Raw genomic sequence first — 25769 nt, forward strand, 5'->3', positions numbered from 1 at the left:
AAAGCAGTCTGTCATTAGACAGTAGCAACGGCCCTGCATGCTTCAGTTAGCATGCATGGCTAGCTACCACTGGCTGCTACTGTAACATTGATGCTTTAACAAAACACACCAGCAACGTCGCTGCACGTGATAAACCACCGGACAAAGAGCGTCTAATTGTCAGATTACATGTTGAGACCTTGTCTCTCTTCACTATTATTACACTTTTCCAGCGAGAGGCACAGATTAATCTCTTAAGAAGGAATGACAGGATAAAAAAAAAGGCGGAGGGTTCGTGGAGAGATTCTCAGTTGTAATTACTGCGGCTGTGACGTGAATATGAATGAGCTGGGTTTTTGGGCTCCACAACAGGGGGTCTCACCACAAAGACGGAGCAGCTCCAAGGAGGAACGTCCCCGGTAATGGACTTCACTCCAGACCAACTGACTTCAAGCCAAAACACTTTCCTATCTAACAGAGCAGGAGGCTTTATCACCATGAGCCCCAGGCCACAGACACCTCAGGTCAGGGTCTGGGTCTGGGTCTGGGTGGGGAGTCACTTCATTATAGATAGGAGGGGAGGGGGGGGTCCTCGTATCTTCAAACTGAGAGCTGTGATGGGGAATATGGCCTCAGTTCTAGCTTGAAGCTCAAGTGTATTCAAATGACTTCATATGCACAGCGGCCCTGATCGCTGCTCAGTTCACTGCAGCTTGAAAACACATGCACATCCAGAAAACATATACAACTATTTGACATCACATGTGGTAAACGTATGTACAGCACAACCCAACCAGACATAGAGATGAGTGTTTCCAGGGCACAGAAAAACAATGATCATCTGCTCTTATTTGCATGTCTTTCTTTCCATGGATTGCACTGGATTAAACAAATGTTATTATATATCATCTCTATCATCTCTGCTCTGATGTCTGATGTGTTTTCCAGGCAGCAGCGTACACTACAGTCAGGCACAAAGGCTACCAATTAGTCTGAGGCAAACCATCTCCAGAAACGAACAAACTTAGGCTGAATTTGTTTTCTTTACAAAGTGAAAATAACTCTTCAAAGGCTGCATCACAAAGGCAGAGCATGGAGAGAAAAGGCCATGAGTAACAGAAGATGAGGAGAGCAGGAAATAAGACGAATGGAGAAAAAAAAAGGGTGAAAGTTTAGACACTGAAATCACAAATTAAAAGAGCTGAACGCTTCTTTTTGATGAAGAAATTCCGGTCTTGATTTGTGCCTCCGCCGTGACCTCGCTCAAACTGACGAGATCACTAATGCTGATCCAGTTTGTTAAATTGCTCCCATCAGCCCAGATGGCCTCGTGTCCAACCAAGACTCCTAATGTTTGTAATCTCATCTGGGTCTGATTGCTGTGACACCACGTAAGCAGGCTCAGATTGAATCAGGCCCATTTGGACTATCAATTTCCTGTCACTAAGTCTGGTGGGTGGAGCCACGTCAAAGGAGTAACAAGAAGAAGATGTGAAGCATGGCTTTCTCACATCACTTTCAATATCATCTTATAACAATTACTGAGGCTTTAAACCATATATTAACTGCAGGTCCTCTTTTACTACATATAAAAACAGTACCCATCTATAAATCTATCTTAACATGATTTTATTCTGATAGAAAGCAAACAGTCAGGAAACTCATGGCACAGCCACAAAGAGATAAGATACTACTGCTGCATCCGGCCAAATATAAAGGCCTGGATAAGAATCAGAGGGTGTTCAACCTCTGGAAGGACAAATCATTGATGTAGGTTCACATCATTTAAATGTTGCAGTTGGATAAGTCCATAAGCCAGATGTAGGTTAAGTCATAAATGTCCTATATTATATGATTTCCATGTCTTGTTTGATCATAAATCCGATGTATGTTCTATATTAATACTGTGTATTAAAGTATCAAAGCCTCAGTCCACAGAGAAATGCACACACACACACACACACACACACACACACACACACACACACACACACACACACACACACACACACACACACACACACACACACACACACACACACACACACACACACACACACACACACACACACACACACACACACACACACACACACACACACAGCCTGTTCATAAACTGAGCCTTAAAAACCAGCCATCAGGACTTCCTGTGACTTTGTGATGTCACAACGAAGAAGTCAGCATTTTAGCCATGCTCCAAGCCCCGCCCACCTGGACCCACCATCCTGTGATTACATGAAAACTGCTCTATTTTTTATTTGGTCACCTGGAAAACAGTCTGCCAATCAGAATATCTGATACAGATAAACTACACTGAATTGGTTTTTAGTTGTTAAAGATCAACGCTTCAAATAAAATACTTCTTTCCTTCCAGGTCCTGTCGTTCAACACTGCAAAACTTAGCTGATCCACTATTGTGATAATCAGATGTCAGGTTATTTATAAAGATAAACGGTTACACTTTACTTGAAGGTATCATCATAAGAGTGACATGACACAGCCATGAACGTGGCATAAACATTATGTCAATGTCATAATATTGTCATTAAGTGTCATTCGGTTTTTGTAGGGTTAGGGTTAGGGTTAACCGAATGACACTTAATGACAACGTTATGACATTGACATAATGTTTATGCCACGTTCATGACTGTGTCATGTCGCGCTTATGACGATACCTTCAAGTAAAGTGTTACCAGATAAACATATCAAATATTTTAGGTTTTAAGATTTTTAATCCGATGGTGCCACCTTGGGCTCCAGGAAACACAGAAGGATGCTTTCAACAGTTTCTTTCATGTTTTATAAAATCATTCACTAATTTATCAAATATATATTTATATTATATATTTCTAGGAAACAAGCTTTACTGCTATAAACAATTCATACAAGGAGAGATCACCAGTATACTGGTGAGTGGAGATACTCTGCTTGATGACTTTGCATTTTATACACGTGTGAGTGGTTAAAACAGAAATGGAGAAAACATTGGACGTGAAACAAGTAACAGTCACAGATTAAGAAGTTAAGACTGAGAAAACAGCAGAAGTTAATTTCCCGGGCTGCAGAAAGCGAGAGCAGAAAACTTTGGCTGCTGATATCAGGTTGAACCTGGTCCAGGTCAACTATACGAGCACAGATCATTTGAGTACACTGTGTACAGCTGTCTGCGGGGATAAATGCACGCTGTACTGAGCTTCCTGAGAGAGGAAAGCAGGAATGCTCCTGAGAAAGACAGAATGAGGAGGAGATGGGGATAATCCAGCCAACAGATGTTTGGGAGAGCATGGAAGAGCACTTGCTGCCCAGAGGATACAGATTATAGGGATGGAAGCTGCTAACGGGAACGTAGAGGGCTTGAGGTGGGCTGCATGATTAGCCAACACTCAGCCATGCTCGCTGGCCAATCAGCGACCCGCCGAGGTAAAGGCAGCGGCTACTGTTAAGCCACATGTAATGAAAGGAGGACTCATTCTGCTGGAGGGAAGCCGGGATTTAAACTAGCTATGGAAATGCAATGCACAAAATCAGTCTGCACAGGAAGTGGTATGAGAACACAGAAGTGGGACACGTCAAAGAACAGAGCTGAACCAAGAGAGAGCCGCCACCACGGTAAAACGCATGGGCGGAAGGTGAATAAACACCCATCATGGGTACACAATGTGGTACTTTTATTGGTACCAACCAAATTCCCACCAAAGTACGAGTATCGATTCACATCAAGTCAAACAGTACCACATTTCTGTACCTGAATGCACGCAGTGTCTAGCTGAAGCCCCACTGTACGCTACAGTATTGCAGCGCAACCCAGTGTAATCCTGATGTGAGCAACGCAGCATTCGGCGATGTCGTCCAGACTAGATCCAGACTCTGCTGCTGCAGCATCTGTGATGCCAAGTGTAAGGCCAGCGACGGTAATACCTCAAATCTGAGGAAGCACTTCAAACATAAAACACTACACAAATGTGATATCTAGCATTCAGGTTCTAGTTTGCAGCGCTCACTCGCTCACACTCACCCCTCCCGTCGGCAAAGTGACGGTGGCCTCAGAGGATAAAAAACTTGTTTACCACAGCTGGGACGACTGGGAGTATTTCAGGAGCAAGATCTAAACCATTTTATGATATGTCTGCTGTTAACTACTCCTTCTTTTTCGTTGGTTTATTTATGAATGCAAAACTCACAAAACTCGCAAAACGTGCTCTCTGGCTGGCTGGATTTTTAATTCTTGCTGTTGATAAACATGGCAGCACGAGTGATGGTGACAGTCTCTAAAGCAAGACCCTTGCTGTGTATCTATGAAAGAAGAATTATGAGGCTACGAAAAAACGATTATAGAGATTAGATTAGATTAGATAAACTTTATTGTCCCCAAAAGGGGAAATTCGTCTTGGGCACGTATATTCATGGGTAGTATATTCAGATTTTGCCAATAAACCCTGCAAATTATTACACACTGGACCTTTAAAGGCTGAAGAGTTGTGTGAGAAATAAATATTAAAAATTCTGAAGTTTTGACAATCTTTTTTTTTATAGACAAACTAACTTAAATTACCGAATCGAATTGAGTATCAGTCCCATATCGGTTCAGAAGGAAAGGTAGCCGTCCCTCCTCATGATGAGCGGAGCAGTGAAGCCAGCCGTCCTGCAGACACCAGGCTGGATGTTAGAGAGCTTCTGGATGTCTCATTGTGATTTAAAGAACCAAGGACACGCTCAGTCGTGGGTGAACGTCTCCTGGTGCCCTGCTGCTGGGAGAGCTGAGTGCAAACACCTTCTGACAGACAGACACACACACACACACACACCCTCCACCCCTCAGCAGTGGAAACAGTGCGGTGCGGTGCTGCCCTCATTCAAGTGGGAATAAGAAAAAAGAAGAAAAAAAAGACAGCTTCCCCACGGTACACCGAGTGAAGGTGCCCTAAGTCGTTCTTCCTCTGCCAAACTGCCAGCCTGGTCACAGGCGTTACACTTTTCATTGGTCCTGTCAGGTTCAGTGGGTTCACCCACAGCTGCTGTGGTACTGTTACTGTACGGTAAGTGTGTCCATATGCCCGGGCTACATGGGATTTAAAGCTTTAAAGTGAGTAGCTGTCTCCAATCCCAGGCTCTGTTGTGCTGGATAAGGGTACCGGGCAGTTTCTCAAGCCCTTACACACCGTCTCTCTCTCTCTCACACACACACACACACTTAATGACACACAGGCCTTTGAACACACACATTTAAAAGCAAAGGGCCGAGGCACTACCTGGAGCCATCTATCAGCCACAGGAGACAGGTCGTGTCCCTGAGGGCCTGGTTAAGAGCGAGGGAGGGAGGTGGAGGGGCCTGTGGATGGGAACCATCTGGTGAAGGGTTGTACTAGTGAGGGGGGGGGGGGCTGCCTACCTCTACAGCAGGCAGGTCTGCCGGCCACACGGCCAGAACAAAGGCAGGCTGTAGTCTGGCCCCTGTGGCCCTCAGACGCAGCACCACACAGCTGGGGTCAGTCTTAAAGCCTGAGTCGGCCTTTAGGGGGATTTGAGGCACAGACGTATGATCCCGGGTCGCCTATAGTCTGCTCCGAGGCAACGACCAGCCGCCTTCACTGTTCAAATGACAACAACCCAGACCGGCAGTGAATCCTAGAGTGGGAAAAGATGCTGAATGTACAGTTCTTTACAAGCTAATTCTTTTCAGGACATTTAAGATTTATTCAGCATTTACTGAGCATCAGCCAGGAAACCCCAGCAGAACGGCTCCCACTAGTTAGAGAGCAGCGTCCAACGCGTCCTTCAGCAGCTGTGTGACCTTTCAGAGCGTCCTTGAGCGAGACGAGACCCTGAATCATTTACTGTGTGCGTCCAACATTTATATCTGTTTCCAGCACAGAGCGCAAGATTTCTGGAAAAAAAAATCGGCCTTTTGTTTCAAATTTATTAGTCTGAGCGGAGGTCTGTCCAACTTACATGAGAGACAAGGATGAGGTAAACACGTCTTTTCTTCCCAGCTCACCTTCCCTTGACAGTTCAGTTGTGTTTCTCTGTGTCTGATGATCCAACATGATGTCAAACATCTTATACTTTATGGTATCTCTCTTATACCGGCACATGACCTTCGACCAGAAGATCTAAAGAGAAACAGCCGATATAAAATGTGACACAAATGTCCATATTCTAAAATATCTTAATATAAGGGTGGCCAAGTGGACATATGGGAAATGTTTTTGGGTAGAACTCATGATCACATGAGTAGCTGCACATTTTGCTTGGACACAAAAACTTGTCACGTCAGCTAAAGGCTCAGCTCTGCTTTCTCTCTCTGCTCTTATTTTATCCTGAAAGTCCTGACAGGAAGTCACGCTTCGTACCAACCAATTGTGTGACACCCAATCACAGCTGGTGATGGTGGTTTCTCAGAACTTGTACCAGTGTTGCAACACCAAGCTCTTAGAGGTGAATGCAGACCAGCTGCACGCAATGGGATGGTTAGCAGTGGTTGGACTTTCAAAGTAAAACTTCTAAACACACAACATGCTGTGATATGTACAATATGTCACATACGTAGATCATGAATCAAATCAACATCATCCTTATCCCTCACCTCATACACTCCTGTCAAGTGCTGATGTCATGCAAACCTCATGTTGCAACAACCACAGAGCTACTATCAGCTGCACTGTAATACCAACAACACCCAGGACGGAATTAGCTCTATTTAACACTCTCTCTGTCACACACAACTGTCTGCAAACTCTTCATTATATAGTAACAGAACACAAAGCCACGAGTCTTTAAAGGTGAAGTCTGTAGGTTTGTTCGTTGCAGTTTGTAAACACAACATTCAAACGAAGCCGCTCCTCTCAGGCTCAACTGCCACGCCCCCTGACAGCAGTTGTCAGGACTGACCCATGTTCAACTGCTGTTCACATGGAACCGTTCTTCACTTCGGCTTTCAAACTTCTCCTTTAAAGACCCCCTAAACCAAAAATTGATTTTTTTAAAATTATCAACATGTCAGTGTAGTGTTTGGGTTCTGCTACAAGACATTTCAGCAGAGAAGTTGCTCATGCACGCCATGACTGAGCATTTTAGATTTGAAAATGCAGTTTCAAAGCCAGAGTCTGAAAAAGTTGGATTCAGTTTTTCAGCACCCAGTCAGGTTTAATACGTCAGAATCCCTAGCAACCAATCACGTTGACCAGGGTTTGAATCTCAATGCAAGTGTCATTTTATGACATCGCCCCTCCATCTCCCCTGACCCCACAGCACCACACGCCCATCTTCACCTGCACTCTGTCACTGGCTGGGGAGAACACACCAACTCCGCCCAGAAACATCCACCCAGATTCTACCTTTAAGCACCAATCAATCAATCAATCAATCAATTTGTTTATTTCGGGCATGTCAATTTAAATAATCATCATCACACTTCATCTTAGTTCAAGTAATACACATGGCCGAAAGGGAAAGCGGGAGAAGCAAAAGCTTATCTAGTCCCGCCCCCATTTAACTATTTAAAGCTGACTCACCTTGACTGAGCACTCACCATGTTCACTCTATCAAAGCAAAATAGATACAGCTGAGCTCTTGGGATCACATGAAAGATAATAGTCCAGTTTCCCCTGGTGTATATCTAGTGGACTCAATAGTTAGTGTGGTTGAGGATCTGAGATCACCTGACTGTACATCAACGAGCAGACGAGCAGACACGGCGGCCAGCGGCGCCAGGTCCTTCTCATCAGCGTGCCAGCTGTCTTCCTGTCAGCGCCGTGCTGCTGTACAGTCCAATCTCTACTGTCACCTGGCTGTGAAGGCTGCTCCCGCTCCACACCGCTGCAGCTACCGGCCATCTGCACAGTCTTATTAAAGCCTGTTTTATAACAAGAGACATTTCCTGCCGGGCCGTCAGACCACGGCCAGAATCTTCAGATGTTACCGCAGGCGTGATGTCATGCTGATGGTCACTTGTTGCTCCGTGGAGCCTCTCTGCTGTGTTTCTAAGGCTCATCATCACACAGCCGGACACGTACGCAGCACTGTAGCCTAAAAGTCAGAAGACTGATCCCCTGCAGCGGAGGGTCGTCAATCAAGACAGTAAAGCTCTATGTGCTCAGTCAAGGTGAGTCAGCTTTAAATAGTTAAATAGAAAGACACACACACACACACATTCCTCTGTCCTTGAAAAGAAGAGCACTGTCAGTCACAGTGAGTTATCATCTCCACGGCTGCAGTAGAGTAAAGGTGAACAAATAGTTTTAACATTTTTTGATTTAAAGCCCCAGTATGTACCTTATTTGGCTTTTTATTAGCAAAAATCAAATATTGCTTTCATAAATAATTTGCCTCGTGCTGGCCGACCACTTGTTTATCCTGTTACATGCAGCGTCTGTTGTCTGTCTGACATCTGCCCGATTTCACATGAATGCAACATCAAGAATATGTTCCGCACCACTAGATGGGGGGAATTCCTACGCATTATACCTTTAACAACAAAAAAAGTATATGATATCAATATCTATCATATTATGGAACATGTAACAAACACCATTGCACTGTTTTGCATTTAAAGAACTGGTCAATCAGCCAATCAGGAGAGGAGATTCAGAGTCAATCTTCTAATTGGCTGGCCCTTTTTTGAGTGCCTGAATAAAAATACATCACTTTTCATGTAAAAACCCAGAGAGGCCAAATCCAGCAAGGATGGATGATGAGTCCAAGTGGGCGGGGCCTGGCTGAGAGCACTTTTGTTGTGACATCACAAAGTTACATAATTCCTAACCTCACAGTATGAATACAAAACCTAGACTGGCTTTAAAAATAAATAAATAAATGAAAATCTACCTTTAATAAGACACGTGTCACCCAGCTTGTACATGTTTCAAAAACTTGTGGAATATTTCCCTCCCCTGATCTCAGCACAGTGTGCCGACAAAAATAGTCTCCAAATCTAATTTGAAATGCAGCAGTCCCACAGCCAGGAGCAGCTCAGCATGCTGCTGCAGTCGAGACAGCAGCAAGACAAAGTGCAGACCGTGTAAAAAATTCATGCACTTACAGAAAATAAAAACAGTATAAATAACAAATCGGAAACGATTAGTGAGAGACTTCAGACGGACACAGTTTCCATCAGTGGGAATCAACTTAAAACCAAACTAAGGGTATAAATTCAGGGTAGATTTGCCAACATGGATATCAAATGTTGTGTTACTTGATAGTTTAATAATGAAAAACACCAAGCCAGGCCAAAAAAGGCAGACTGTGAGGTGGAAACCAAATCTGGTATGAATCTTGTGTGTGCTGCTCAAGTGTTCGGCTATGAACTTGTTGTGTTGCGTGTGAATACGTTTGCCCTCGTTTCTTGCTGTGTGCAAGTGATGGTCGTCCACGCCGGCTCGACGACTGACTAAAATAGCTCCGGTCTGCAGCGCTGTTGACCTTGCACTCGACAGTAACACAATGTGAAGTGCAGGGCTGACAGCCACGCTGCTCAGCTGGATGCAGCGCACTGAGGGCAAACAGGAGAGAGAAGAGGAAGGTCATGGGAGGTCAGACTCACATTTCAGCATCTGCATCCACTCACAAGCAACAAACTCTTTATCGGGCTGCTCCGTTTGATTCCAGCCTTCACTTACAGCTTATTTTCTGCCACTTCCCCTGAGCAGAAAGAAGCCGCAAAAAACAAGACGTACTGCTCTTTAATTCACATGTAAATTCTGTCAATCAAACCGTGGTGGGCATAAAATTTAATAATAATTGATTTTAAATATTTATAAGGAACAAGGTTTTAAAATAAATGATATTTCACTCATTCGTAGGTTCCCCTCCCCCTCTCCATTCATCCAGTTGGCAGTAAGCTTCTTAAGTGAATCCAAAGAGAATGACTTATCTGAGTCTACAGGCTCTTACACAAATGTTTCTCAAACCGAGGCCCAGCCACAGCGGCTGCTGCCAGGGAGACGCACTTCATCCACTGAAATCTCTTCATTTCTATTCCAGATGCTGATGCAGAGGTGAAGTCAAAGATGGACGACGTAAACAAGCTACAGTAGCTTGTGTTTACTTCACATAAGAATATAATCACGATGCAAAACCTATGCACAGGCTTAGATCTCCTCATGGCAGCGTTTGTCTTCACGGGACAGAGTCAACAGAATATATTAGTTCTGCAACCGAAGAGTCTTTTCATTATTGATTAATCTGTACATTATTTTCTTGATTCATTGTTTAATGAACAAAATGACAAAAAAAATGACAGTGCTCATCAGATGACTTTTTTAATGATTGAAATAGAAGTAGTCTAAGCCCAAAGATATCCAGTTTTTACTGATATAACAGAGAAAAGTGGAAGACATAAATACTCCTGTAGTTATATTCCAAACCTCTAATCAATTAATCGTTTAAATAATCAATAGATTAATCGATCATGAAAACAATCGTTAGTTGCAGCCCTAATATACTGTATGTGCATGACATGATCTCTCTGCAGAATGAGGAGGTTTCTGACAAGCAGCTTGATGCAACATGCACTCTATAGTAAGTTAACACCCACACAGTCTTCAGACATGTTCACTTCAAACTTTTGAAAGGGTGACAGTGTGACTTTTGTTTCAGTTGTGCAGCAGCTTGATCATTAGTTGTTCAATGATCTGTCAAATATCTGCTCATGAGGCTAGTATGTGACCGTTCTGCTGCTAAAGTGTTCACCATGGTGATCTGTGACTGTGTGTAGTGAACACAACACTGAGAGCAGTGACACTGACTCAGGACAGTAAAGTTGTGGACTGGGCAGATTAACAGTGATCTGCATATCACAGCTCTGCTTCACAGAGCTGAGTGGAGCGGCAGATTCACATTCAAATATCAATTAAAGGTGCATTAAACATATCGTGTTTGTCGCATTGAATATATTGAAGTGTTGTACTTGGTTGGTTTCCTATTAGAACAGCTCATGTTTTAAAATGGAATTAGGTGAATAACGTCATACACTGCGTGATCTATTACATTTTGGTAACTTCCCCGACTCTATTAAAGTTAAATATCTGCAAATAGAGAAAGTGAAAGGCCAGTTGCAGCATTAAGAGGGAGGATTAGAGCGGATGGATGGATCACATATGGAGGATATGGCTGCATACAGGGAGACAAAGGGGACCTGACAGCTCCAACACATTCCCTAATGTAAACACATTAGGGAACCAGCAAATTGGCCAGATTCTTAATACTTCTCCAAGACTGGCATGCATTTGTAATCCATCTAATAAGCCTCGCTGACCTCATATTTCCAGCCTGACTCGGCCTCGGGCAAAACATTCAAACATCCACGGAGCCCGAGCAGCAGCAGCAGCAGCATCTGACCGAAGCCAATGGTTCTGTAATTGGCATTACAACTTGTGGAAACCAAAGAATTCGACCGGTTCAGCTCGGCGGCTCTTGTGCCTTGGCCGACGGTAAACTTTTTACCCCAGAGAGCTGCTTCTCATAGAAAAACACGTCAGGCCCCTAATATCTCTGCATCCAGCTGTCGGCCGTACGATGCAAGACAGAGCGTTAATGTGGACGTCATGTCCAGCTGTCAGGGGGAGACGGAAAACTACAGGGAAACAGTTCATGTACATGTCATGTTTATGTAATATGTAATGTTCTTCAAACATGATCATATTGATGAGTTTTTTCTGAATCACTCTGCAGTGTTAGTCTCTGAATATATCTGGACATGATGTTGGACCACAATGTCACTCTAAAAAAACATAAACCAAACAATTTACACTAAACATCTTTAGTTGAATCCAATTATACTGGCAAGATCATGTTGTTTAACATTGTTAAGTATTTAAACAGATTTGCAGATAAGCAGACAACAGAGTTAGAATAATCACAGTCTGGTTAATTGGCTGTGTATCACTGGACTTGGTGTTTTCCTGCTTCCACTCACACATTTACAGGATTAGTCTTAATGAGTTTGCTCATTGTCATGCTGCTACTGATGTGACCCCAGACAACGTGGAGCTGACACAGTGGTGTCATGGGCTCTTTAATCTCACTGCTTTGCATGCAATTATTCATGTAAATAGTGTGAAACCGGACACTGTGACCTCCATGATAATGTCAATTTCATTAAAGGTACATTGTGTAGGAATTACTCCCCTCTAGCATTGCAGTTGTATATCGCAAGCAACTCAGTCGTATTTTTCATGCTGCATTCACGTGAAATTGGGCAGACGGCAGACGGACGACAGTCGCTGCACGTAACACCATAAACAAGCTTGTTGTCATGGCGATGTCGTATTGTTTACCTGACCCACGTTTTACCGGGTTCCTCTGGACTTCTGTGACTGAAACGACATCTGGTTTGTTAGCGACGGCCGTCTGCCCGACTGCAGGTGAATGCAGCATCAGTGTAACGCTCCATCCCTCCTCACTGCACTGCGGTTTCCGTGGTTACCTACCGTCACGCTGCCACTGAACGTAAAAACATGGCGACACCACATGGCAGCAGCACCGAGCTTACCGTCTCCATGGAGATATGAATGATATGAACGGCTCATTCAGAGCTGAAAGGAACACTTCACTTTGTTGATGGGGGGGATTACTGGTTAATGAAAAAAAAATTGGTCCACACCAAACCTGTCAGACTTTCCTGGTTCCCCTAGTGTATTTTCCAAAATTTGCACTTTGACTGCACCTAATACAGCTTCGACATGCTGTGAAGTTGTCTGTAGTAATATTTTCACCTTAAATCTGATCTTCTTCCTGTATTGTCCTGATATCATGTTTCCTACATCTGGCAGAGTATCAAGACGACAAAACTAATGTATGTTGTGTTACATTATATCTGCTTGTTTGCCTCTGTCACATGTAAACTGCGCAGCTTGTCTGTGGCACCTCGGACATGACAGGTGATTGATGGGGAAGTGATTACATGGGAGAGAGTCATGCTCACACCGCACACACCAACCAACGGTATCCAGTTCCTCACAGACTAATGTTCCTCTGTGTGTTATCATCAGAACCAGGCCGTTTGGGTCGGCTCACCGCTGCCTCCTCTGACAGGCCTTCGCTGGTCACTGTCCAACCGGCAGCTGCAGAGAAGTGCAACTGTGGCGCATGTGACAGCCAGGTTCAATCACAGGTATGTCTCTGGGGAAGCTAGTCACTGTCAACACGCCATACATCCTCCTCTCTTATCTTTAAGAGATTGTTGGTGCTCAGTGTTGGGCATAAAAAGTATATATAGAGCAGGGCTTTCCTCTAAGGCACAGTCGGGGGGGGGTAGGCTATATTAATTTTGACATTTTGCTCTATTACTATTATTATCACCATCAATATCTACTCTATAAATTATCATCATCATCATATCATTATTATTACAACAACATATTGCATCTTCTTTTATTCATTACTGTAACTATGTATGCCAGACGCTAATGCACCAATACTGTAGTTACTTGTTACTTTCCCCAAAATGTAACTGAGTAAGTAGCTGAATTGCTACATTATAAAAGTAACTAATTACCAGGAAAAATAACTATTGCGTTGCTTGTTTATAAAATTCTCAAATATGTTAAATTACTTGGACTCGCCCCCCAAAACCTCCCGTTTATCTGGAACTAACCAACTCACTCAGTATTCCTCCGCACAGGCAGGCTTGTCGACAATGCGTCGCCGTGCCTACCTGTGCGGAGGAATACTGAGTGAGTTGGTTAGTTCCAAATAAACGGCTTCCTTCCGACTAGTTGATGGACTGAAAAAAAAGTGCGTATAATGTAACTTTAACAGGTGTATTATATTCTGACGGAACTTCTTGAGTCAAGTAACTGCGCATTTTATTGTCAGTAACAGTAACGGTGTTATAACGGGGGAAACAGTAACTTTTTTGATTACTCGTTACTGCAAAAAGTAGCACCGTTAGTCACGCCGTTATTTCATAACACCTTAATTTCCGTCACTGTTGGTGCTGCATAAAGCGCGAGTCCATCTAGATTCAGTTAGCTTTCAGTGGGGGCCATTCTTTTTTTTAAGTAATAAAGTGGAAACTTGAAAGCAGCTGCAGTCACGATTTTCTTCACCCAGAGTCAGCGCGGACGTCTCAGGAGGTGATTCATGACTTCCAGATGACAAACTATAGATCCAAGTGTCTGTGCTGTACAGACCTCCACATGGGACCCACATGGTGTCAGCAGACACAGCTGTGTGTTGACATGACGTTCCCATACGTCCTGACAGGAAGCCGCGAGCTTGCGGGACAAAATGGCAGCCAGAAAAACAACAAACCACTTGAAGGCTCACAGAGTCTGGGCCATCAGGCAGAAAACATGTCGTCCTTGATGAGATCGTCCTTCATGAAAAAACATGAAATTCCCAATGAAATTCCATAATCCATTATTGATTTATAATCCAAGGCGGATTAGACGACATTCCATTAGTTTTTTTTTTTCTCTCCCTGTCAATGCAGAGATTGGACAGTACGGAAAACCCCCCATTTCTGGGTCACATAATATATATAAGAGTCATATGTGCTAAATCCGGGGGCTAAATATAGGTTTTCCCCACATGTGGGGGCATTCCAGTTTGAGAAGGACATTTCTATAATCCATTTCATGCCTCGTCTCATGAGCTGACATTCCAGCGCCAGAGAAATAACCTGCTGACTTCTGCTCAGATTTCATCAGGCTTTTGTCACTTCCTTTAACCGGGGTGTCTAATTCACAACATATGAAGTGAATTCAGTCCGCCGCACACAGCAAACACAGGACGACTGTATTAGAAACATCCATCCTAAACTGAGGAGACACCACGGCTTCAGCACTGCAACAAGCACCAAACACTCTGCTTTGACATTAAAGGGTTAAATTTCATCTGTATTCCAGCTGATTGTCCTGAGGCTACAACCACAATACGACATTTACATTTTAGTACAAAAAAAACATCTTTCTCCAGATTGTATATCAGAAACAATCTGTATCCATCCTTGTGAGGTTAGATACAGAAAATGCTACGAATGAGGAAAAGCAAAAGCAGCTGCAGCATGAACACAGAATTAAACTGTACAGCAGTGACCAGCAAACAAAACAAGGCCAGTTACTGTTCATGTCCAGTAACTCCATTCTCCATGTTGGATTAGTGATGATAAGAGCCAATAAGGGAGCGACTGTGGGTGTGTATGACATCATTTCCAGAGGTCAGTTTCCGTTCAGACTACACTGCCAGAGTTTTCAAATGTTTCCAAAAATCTAAAATCTAAAGGATGATGAGGATGACAGAAAGAAACATGGCAAGAGAGATGTGTAGTAAAAAAAATAGCTAACTACATTCAAGAACTAAATTGGAAAATAAGGAAAATTAATTTGTGCGTTTTTCAATTTTCAAACTGAAAAGCAGGAACTATGGACCGGGAAAGTTAGACACGTGTTCCTTTGGATTAAACGGCAGGTGAAGCTCCAGACTTATTAGAAAATTCTCACAGTAAAAAGCTCCATTTGACTCAACTCAGCTGGAGCAAATTCATAGAACAACTATCAACGTTTTTTCACTCAAACACTTAATTTCTGTCCAATCAGCTGCTTTCCTCAGCAGGCAGCATTCATCAAAGGTTTGGAAGTGTTTGTCTCTCTCTATTAGTTTCACAGGTCTTCTTTGTGACATGAGGAACTCAACCACAACCAAAATCTAATCAGCTGTTCCTTGGCCCTGACAAAGTACCATGAAAATGTAATTTGGAGATTTCTTGTCAACACTCACACAAACATCTGATCTGATCTGACCCACATACAGTGCTGCAGGTGTTGTTGGTGTGTTGTCCAGTGAGTTTCTTACCTCCAGCACCGGCCCTGCTCCCAGGATGATCTGCTCCACGCCGCTGGCGAAGCCCTTCTGGCTGAGCGCCGTCAGGTGATGGATGAGGAAGTTGGTGCTCTGGGTCTTCCCCGACCCGCTCTCACCGGATATCACTATGCACTGGTTCTTCCTCCGCTGCAGCATGGCGTGATACGCCACGTCCGCCACGGCGTAGATGTGGGGCTCCAGCTTCCCCAGCGTGTGGTTGTCGTACAATTTGACATATTTGGGGTTGTAGACGGGCAGGAACTGGAACGGGTTGATCACGATCAGAATACTCCCAATGTAGGTGTAGATCTTCTCCTGGCGGAAGCGCGCGCGGAGGCTCTCCAGGATGGCGCGCTCCGTCAGCTCCGGCAGAGTGCAAAGGTCAGACGGAGGCTCTGTCCCTGTGGGCTGGGGGAGGAAACCCCGCTCCACCATGCGCCGGCGCTCCTCGGTCACCCGCAGCCACATCTGCAGGCTGCCGCCGTAGTGGATGGACCCGTCCAGGTTCTTCTCCCGCAGGAGGAAGCGGTAGTCGTCCCCGCTGCACAGGCCGCTGCGGTTCTCCAGGGCGCTGCGCGGCCACAGCATCATCCTCTGGACGGGGCAGTCCCCCGGGTTCAGGATCCACTCCTCCCCCCCGAACTCCTTCACCTCGGCCAGCACGTAGCACTTGGTGCGCTCCAGGCGCAACCGGTCGATGAGGCACTCGATGGCTTCGGCAGCTGTGGTGTTCTTGCGGGCGCCGACGGGGCAGTAGATGGTGCCCTCGGCCAGGGCGCCCGGGTACACGCGCAAGGTGAACTCCTGGTCCTCCAGGCGCCGCCGCATGCTGCCGCTGGCGCTGGCCATGTTGGCGCTGCTGGCGTAGCTGCAGCCGCCATCTTGTAAGCTCATGGTGGCGCAGCAGGTCCCATCAGCACAGCGCTCTCTGGGCCCGGAGGACTGACTCAGGACATCCCAACTGGAGGAGGACAGAGGGAGGGGGGGGGGGGGCGGAGACACAGAGATGGAGAACGGTTAAACATGTGAAATATGGCGGCGAAGCAACATCAAGGGTCAAACAGGAGAAACCAGTGGACATTAGGGCTGGTAAATTCATGCAAAACCACTGATGCGTGTTCCTATTTCATCAAGCAGTCTCTGCATTTCCCTCTAAAACAACTCTGTCTCGTAACGTTGTGTTATTATCTCATAGCGTGGTGAATGTGCAGGTCACAACTTGTCCACCAGAGCGTTTTGGAGTTGTTGGATTGTGTATTTGATGAGTTTGATGAGGGAAATCAAGACATCCCATTAGCCTCTTAGCTCTAAACAGCTTGCGACTCTGCTCCGCCGTTCTAAAAACATCTTGCACCGACAATTAAAGGTAACGAAACCTACTCCTAAAACTATAGGGATTATGGCAATGGGCCAATTTGCCAGAATGTTGAACTATCCCTTTAAAGTTAAATTGCTGCAACAACTCTCGCTGTAAGTGATAAGATTAAAATGCTGTATTGTGACTAGTCTGTGACTATGCTTGTGCCGATCAGCAACCCAGTCCTCTATCGTCGATTGAGAGGTCAGTCAATGTTTTTTTTGCCGTTATAAAACACACACACGCTGTGCAGCTGATCAGCACTCTGGAGGTTTGATCTTCACATGTTGAACTCTTTTTATACGAAGAGTTCATGTTTTTTTTAGCAGCCTCGTTGTTACAGGTGAGGCACATCGATCGAGAATCGATGTCGAATCTAATCGTGACCCTAAAAATCGGAATCGAATCGTGAGACACCCAAAGACTCACATCCGTAGCGGACATCAGTTCATGTCCTCACATTTCCAGTACATTGAGTCACAACAGGGTCAGTAGAGTCATGGAGATTTCATCTGTCCCATGACAGAGAAGTCAGCCTCAAAGGGCTTTCTGTGTCAGACTGTAAAGAGAAGCACTATCACACAGGCCACAAAGGAGAAGCATGAGACCCAGTCACAGACACAGACCAGAACTGATAGCCATTAAAACAATGAGCAACAGTAGCTGCTTCATGAATTTAAAAGCTACTGGCCACCGCTTATCAGAGCCACATACCCCATGAGTATATGTGTGTGTGTGTGTGTGTGTGTGTGTGTGTGTGTGTGTGTGTACTCATGTGATAATCCAAGGCCTGTAGCCGTGTGCCAAGATTAACAGCTGCCACCTTCCACACAAAAGTGGCTGTAATGAGAGTACAATGGTGTAATTCACCACTTCCCTGTTGACAGTGGACACAGCACTCCATTTTCCCTCTCTTTCTTTTTACACACACACACACACACACACACACACACTCAGTCCAGTTTCACACACTCTGAGGCTCATTGAGCGAAGTCACAACCGTAGCAGCGATTAAAGCTTCAGTAGCAAATATTGAGTGTTTTCTAAGCAGCGGTTTTCTTTTCATAGGATAAAATATCAAACTTATTTAGATCTTTTAAATAGCAAAAATGTTGTTTGATGTCAGTATATGTGTGTGTACACTACAGTTTGTTTCTGGGATCACTGTCTTCTCATTCTTCAGTGACAGGAGTATCATTAGCCTTTCACATGGTCAGTGGTTAGTACTATTTATGAAGCACATTTTACTGCAACAGTCTCAAATACAGGAAATGTAAAAGAGTGAGTGTTTTGTTTTGCAGGACATCAGTCACCGCAAAAATATAAAATGTCAATACCCCAAGAGGAGAGGATGAAAAAAATAAAACAGAAACTGAAAGTGATACATATTGGATGTAGGATGAAGCGATGTCTGCCAGTAGCCCCGCCCCCCTCTGCTGCGCGATTCCTTTCAATTATCTCTTATTTCTAAGCGAGAGCTTCTCAACGTCGTCTTCTCATCTACCAGACTTGGTCTCTCTCATGCTGGTTCTGTCGCTCTGACTCTCTGAATATTCATTGCCAACACAAACACACACAAAGGCCACATCATTAAATGTCTACTATTTCCCTCTCGCTTTCCCAGATCAAGTCTCGGCTCAAATGAGTCGAGCCGTGATGCAAAAACACAGGAGACGGCGGCGGGAGAAAAGGTCAGAAACAAGCAAAGTCACAATCGCTCAAAACAAAACAAAAAAACGACTATTGGTTTTGAATCCTGACTCTCTGGTTTTCTGGATGACATTTTACTTTCTGAGGTTTTCTCAGCCAAGCGCATGTGCTAGATAGATAGAGAAAGAGAAAGAGGGAAAGAGAGGATGAGGCAGCGGCCCAGACAGACGCTCCTCTCCTCTCCTCTCCCTCCTGCTGTCTGGACTGATCCTGACCACCTACATCAGTCTGCAGGAGCACACCAGCATACCAGCACCAGACAGCCAGAGAGGGAGAGAGGGAGAGAGGAGAGAGGGGGGGGCTGTCTGTGAGAAACAAAGAAGTGAACTGTGCGGGATGAAAGACGGAGCGGAGGCAGAGAAGACAGAGCTGAGAAACAGACAGAGATGAGAGAGAGTACACAAGACTCGAAGCCGTGTCCCCACACCGCTGATGCAGCCGCTAATGAGCTGCTCAATGAGTGAAAGGTCAGAGTTGTGTGTCTGTTATGCAGATATGTAAATACAGTCGGTGCTGCTGGTCTGTCTGCTGGTTTCCTTTTGGGCGCTTGTTGTACTTGTATGAATAGAGACCAAAAGAAATGAAAGGAAAACACTACAGAATGCATTACACCTGCTTGTCACTCAAGCTCCCAGTCTGCAGATTTCATTCAATCTGAGTAGTGAGTGAAATCATGTAAATAGACTGGACTTGTTCATAAGCTATTCATTCTACACCCAAACTACAGTATGTGAAAAAGGCCAAAAGACTTAGTAAAGGTTCGGTCTTATATATATATATATATATATATATATATATATATATATATATATCTGTTGAGAGTGAAATGTCAACACAGCAGGAAAATGGTGCAGTCAACATCTGGAGCGGAGCGGAGCAGACACAGTTCTACTGTAGAGGCTAAAGATCACATGTGTAAACAGAACTAAACAACTGGCTGAAGACTGGAGTCTGATAACAAATAAGACTTTGTTATTTTATTTTGACTGAAGTGATCAGTGAAAATGATTCAACACATGAGCTTTTCATCAAATATTAAAGGTCCCATGTTGTATAAATGTTGATTCCCATGTCTTTTTTCATTAGCACTCAGGTCTTGGTTCTATATCACTACTGTAAAAGTATTAAACCTCAGTCTGCATTCAGAAACTGAGCTTTAAAAACCTTAAATCTAGACTTCTGTAACTTTGTGATGTCACAATAATAGACATGCCCCGAGCAGGATTTGGTTTCTTTGAGCATTTACCTGAAAGCTGCTATATTTCTATTAGATCACCCACAATCCCCTGCTGCCTTTTTCAGGTTGATAGAAAAGCATGAACGCTCTCGCCGTCATTCAGCTCTGCAGCTGATCTGTGCTCCATCTCAGCTGTCAGTTCAACTCATACTGTGAGTCTCAATATAAAGACATGTCACCTATAAGGGATTATCACATGGAATACCAATATTAAGATTTGCATTCTCTATATATTTAAAATATCTATAATGTTTTGTTTTTTTTACATTGTATTTCACATATATTGTTGGGAATGCATATTTAAAGTTAATTGTAGCAACTTGCATTTAAAACTATAAAATTGCATATAAAATATACATGTCTGTTACCACTTCATTTTAGACAAGTATATTTTTTTATTCTGGTCTCATACTGTGAGACATTGTGTAAACACTAGCTTTGTGAAGTAACACATCTGACAATATTAAACATAAATATTTCTACGGGTTAGACACACTGTGTCAGTGTATGAAAATGTTTCAAATTATAATGAGTTTCATATAGAATTCTTACATACAGATCATAATGCACATACATTTGTGCATGGGATGGAGGAATAGGCCACTTTCCCTGAATGAGAGATGAGTAGGAAAAGAGAGGAATGCCTGAGTAGACAACATCAGCACCGATACTATTTCAGAGTTTATCACTGTAAAACATTAAAGACATGACAGTGCATATATCTGACACAGCACTGATCTCTGGGAAATGCCATTCAAAAACACCACAGATGTCGCCAAAATAAAAGGATATTGCGGATTAGCATCTTAAAGGATAGCATGGCACGCCAAATCCCTGCTGCTGGTAATGAAGCTTTTCCCCCTGACGACGGATCCTTTCTTTGGCTATACCGTTGCTTAGACAGACACGACACACCGACCGACACCGACCGACACCGCTCCTCTCAGCTCCACAGGAGAGGAGCAGAAAATCACTGAACAGCAAGTTTGGAGAAGAGTGACCTGTTTGCTGCCAGTAGCCTGTCTGCTGAGAGTTTATGATCCATGCAAACTGGACGGCAGCAGACCTCAGGAAGCTGGAAGGCTGTGTAGAAGCCTCCAGGTGATCGGTGATGGGCCTGATGGATTGTCCTTTAAGGTCAAAGTTCAGAGCGAGGAGCCAAGGTTACATACCAGCTAACGGCTGTGACAAATCACATGAGGTGGAGCTGCAGAGCTGGCGCAAAGATTTCAGGAGATGAAAAAAAACAAACAAAAAAAACCCCCAGACTTTCCTGGCATTTCCTTGAACAGCTGCATGAAGTGAAGCCGCTCAGGAAGGAAGTGGACGGCTATGAGACATGTTGAGCACAATGGATGGATGTGACCTTAATACAGTATGTTCAGCATTTGCTGCAAGAAAAGCGCAGCTGACAAGAGTTGTGATGGTGATGGATGAAGCAGGAAAGTGACAGAAGTCAGGCAGACGGCGAGACAGAGAGGAGATGATAGAAGAAGTTAAAAAAGAAGCGGCCAAGTGGAGGAGCCCGAACGCCTCTTAGGCCTTTGTTTTGACACGGCTGAATCTGAAGCGCTGACAGCGTGTTGAGATAAGGCCGTAAAGCGGCCGAGTGCTGAAATGAGCTAGAGCTGTATAGAACGGAGGGAGACTGAGAGAGTGGAGGACGTCTTAATCAGAGGGTGTCAGTCAGTTCGGCTGGTGGACAGGTTCAGCTGCAGGTCGTGACCGTTTAGAGCCGTCACTCAGGTGGAGGAGAAACTGTTCATGTTAAAGGGGACATGTTATGGAAATATCACTCTTTGAAGGCTTTTTATTTTGGTGTTTGTCTTGCCTTCTGGTCCCCTCAAATGTGAGAACTGACAAAAAAAATCTGTAATTTTCAGGCTCCCTAGGTTGAAATCCATGTGGTTTTACAAGCTGTACCCCTACCTGGTACCAGTAGAAGGGGCGGAGCAAGCAGTGGTTCATTTGCATTTAAAGGGACAGGCACTGAAACCAGCCGTTCTGAACAGGGCTGTTTAGAGATGATGAAAAGAGCTGTGATGTTTGATCCTATTTGTAAAATTCAGCCATTGGGCCGAATCAGGCCAAACTGGTGTTGGAGTGTTGGACCTGCTGATCTTTCTTGAGTGGTTGTATGTTCTTGTTTATAAACTTGATGAAGGTCATGTGACTGAAACTATTCAATGAATTCTTTTAAAGTGTTGGTTTTTTTGTAAATGGAAAAAAAGATGAGATCTTTGATCTGCATCTGGTTATGTGTCTGAAAAAGAAGGATTGAACAGGAACAGAGAGAAGGAAGGGAAAGATTAAGCAAATAGAAAAACACAATGATTGAAACCAGCTCCAGTGTCCTGCTGTCCACCTAAAAAAACCTAACTCTTATATTGTGAGAAAACACATTAAATAAAACACTGAGAGGACTGGGACTGGGACAGGGACTGAGAGTCCCAGTCCCTGTCCCAGTCCCAGTCCCAGTCCCAGTCCCAGTCCCAGTCCCTGTCCCAGTCCCTGTCCCAGTCCCAGTCCCTGTCCCAGTCCCAGTCCCAGTCCCTGTCCCTGTCCCAGTCCCTGTCCTCAGAGCTGCACAGGATGAGATGGCACCTTATCCTTTGTTCCTCACCTTCTACTGTATCTTGCCATATCCTCTCATAACTTCATCTGTCTCCGTGGCAGAAATGATTACGACATGCAAAACTGTTGCACCTGTTGTTGCTTACATCATCACCTGCAACACACACACCAACTGAACGAGCTAAATGTTACCACTAACACTAAGTTAAGTACTTTTAATCTAAGATATAAGTCAGTCAGAATCAGGCCCTGAGTTACCTGTTCATCTGCTGTACAAATACTTCATCTTTTATTGTTCAATTGAATCATTCCCTGTGCCCAAGATGTAAGAAGCCAATGAAAAGCTCATTCACCAGTTTGCACTCTCTTTATCTCTGGCCCTGATGGTTCATGACAGTTGAAGTGTCCAATTTTTTCAGCAGCTGAAGCTTAAATGAAGGAACACCTTTACAAAGAAAGAAAAAGATTCAGTTTCACATCAAGAGGGTTGTTGAGTAGATTTCTTTTCTTCATTATCAGCTTTGCACCGTGCTCTCTCATCATTAAAACCTGAGGAGAAGCAGGTCAAGTGTGTGTATCCTGCAGGTGAGACCTGTTTGGCTTGTGGGTGTGGGATATTGTCTCTTCATGACGCAGCCCTGGTGTTTAACATGTTCTCATGTATCGGAGCTCAACAGGACAAACGCCTCACAGCTTTATTTATTTATAAGAGCAGCAGTCAAGTCAACAAAAATTCATCTCAACAAGACTTGAACGTGCCGTCGCTGAAAGTTACAACTTGCTCTACGACGTTCTTCACAATCAAACAGAACTGAGTAAAAAGTGACTCTTGGCCTTGTTTTGTTTTCTGTGGTTTAGTGGTTCCTGGAAGTGACTGACTGAAAAGTTTCGGGCTTTAATACAAAAGACTTGAGACGTAGTTTTTGACTCATGAGCGTCTGACTGCAGCTGTCTCTCCTCTGGAGGTTGAAGTGAAGAGGTAAGTTTCTCATCTTTCATGACGACCACATCCACAGATGATGGTCTGGCGCAGAAGCTGATGTTTTACAGCAGCGAACGTGCGGTAAATCGCTGCGTTTCCAGAAAAACTAACTCATCAGAGGAGACGGGGAGTTTTTTTGTTGTTGTTGTTGTTGTTGTTTTTTTAAAGCTCTCATAAACGTTAGAGAAAGCTGCCAGGGAGCTGAGCTGGCCCCGGTCCAAGAAGCTGAGCTGGTCCTGCAGGTCTTCAGAGCCCCGGCTGGTAAACAGTAACACCCCCTCCTCTCCCACAGTCGCTTCTCACCAGCACAAGAGCAATAAACACCAAACCTCAGCATTCCTCAACACGGCTCACACACACATAAACAATCCGTCAACACAGGAGGTGTGTGTCCGTCTTCATCCTAAAACCCAGGCTTGTACTGTACTTAGATTAAACCCAGGATGATTGCATTAGGAGAATAGGATCAGCTCGGTTAAATTACAATTTGAGCTGTGAGTAACACACATTAAATCGTTTCTACCTCCACACACACACATGCACGCTCACACACACACACGTGCGCTCCCTCCCCTGATCTGATCACTCATCATTTCAGGATTACAGACATATTTTAACTCTCCGAGGACTCACTCCTCATCTCTGCTGGTAACGTTGCTCATCTACCAAACAACATGACTGAGACCTACAGACCAACACACTTTGTGTTCATCACTGTCTCGTTTTAAAGTTTAAAACTCATTCAAGGTGTGTGTGATTTGCATAAAGCTGAACACACGATCAAATCTTGGGATTTCACAAACTTCAGATCCAGCTGACACATGGGTTTATGATAATAAGAATAAACACTGGCAAATAAAGCAGCCTGGCTTTACAGTGCAGTAAAATACTTTTTCTCAGAACCTACTCAGAGTCAGGCTGGAAAAGGTCACAGATGTATAACGGCTGCCACAAGGTTGTCATTTCAAAGTCTCACATTACCTGAAGAAAATGTGGGTGTATGATGGAAATCAGTGTTTTCAGTGTCTTCCCTCCAGGCGCTATTTAGCAAAGTAAGAAAGCTTTTTAAATCTGCTCCAGTAAAACTGCCTGCAGCTTGAATACACTTCAAACCGCGTGAGGCTCGTCACAGTCAGAACCTGCTGCTGACGTTTATAACAAAACTGAAAATCTAAAACTATTTGGAACAACAACAACGGAGCAGGTGAGAAGAGGTGAGCAGCGTCTATTAGCGTCCCCAGACATAATGAATGTATGAAACACTGCATGTCTCCAAAACGTATCATGCAGGTTTCCAGGATGTCAAGTCGTCTACTCAATTCAATGTAACAACTGCCGATGAGAACCGGTGTCAAAAAGGAAAAAAAGGAAAAAAGAAGAAAAACATCGATCACGGACTTCATGATCAATTCTTTTGGGTCAGCCCTAGCGGTACTGAAGTTAAACTCACTCAACCATAAAAGACGTGTAAACCCACTCAAAAAAACTAAACTAAACTAAACTAAACACAACTCCGCCCACACCAGTACGTCTTCCCCAGAATGAGGGAATAAAATAGCTCCATAAAATGCTTCTTTATAAAAGAAAAATAGATATTTATGTAACTGTACACGGCATCTATACAGCATGAAGACAGGGAGCACGGTGAGAAGGGAAATTATCTCCAGAAATAAGACCGATCTGGCTCTAGCACCCTTATCCCTTATCCCGGTTTGCATCGTCCGGGTTCGAAACTCACTCAGGGCCGGCCAGACAACATCGGCCACATATACATCTGAACACATGGACAGTAAGGGATGGCGTAGCAGATGTGTGCCTCCTGAAAATTTTTTAATTTAACTGCACCATATCCGTGGGCTGTGATGTAGATAGAAAACCATGTAAGGACAGCAAGGACTGTGATTGGCTGTTTGTGGTGGAGTTTATTGAGAGTTAAGACGAGATTTAGGATATTACAGAAAGATTAAGTCGTCTTCTGTCCAGCAGTCCAGCAAAGTGTTTCCAATATGTTCAGACTGTATGAATCAATAAAGTAATCGATCAATCAATCAGCCAATCAATCCTTTTCAGTATCAACACTATGGGAAATAATGGTAGAAGTTATGTGGTTGTATCTACAAGAAGCCAAA

The 25769-nt window shown here is 44.1% G+C and overlaps 1 protein-coding gene across 10 annotated transcripts in view; it reads right to left on the reverse strand.

The window, feature by feature from the left end:
• Window positions 1–25769, reverse strand: part of LOC146985495 (unconventional myosin-IXAa-like) — a 194301-nt gene that overhangs the window by 130009 nt on the left and 38523 nt on the right. For all 10 annotated transcript variants that reach the window (XM_085778498.1, XM_085778497.1, XM_085778496.1 and 7 more), the window contains exon 2: window positions 15772–16741. In XM_085778498.1, the coding sequence (XP_085634624.1) occupies window positions 15772–16674 (903 nt within the window). In that variant the 5' untranslated portion in view covers window positions 16675–16741. The remainder of the gene's footprint in view (window positions 1–15771; window positions 16742–25769) is intronic.

Source organism: Trachurus japonicus, chromosome 6 (genome assembly GCF_045865225.1).
Source record: "Trachurus japonicus isolate A0001 chromosome 6, Traja_1.0".
Taxonomy (NCBI): domain Eukaryota; kingdom Metazoa; phylum Chordata; class Actinopteri; order Carangiformes; family Carangidae; genus Trachurus; species Trachurus japonicus.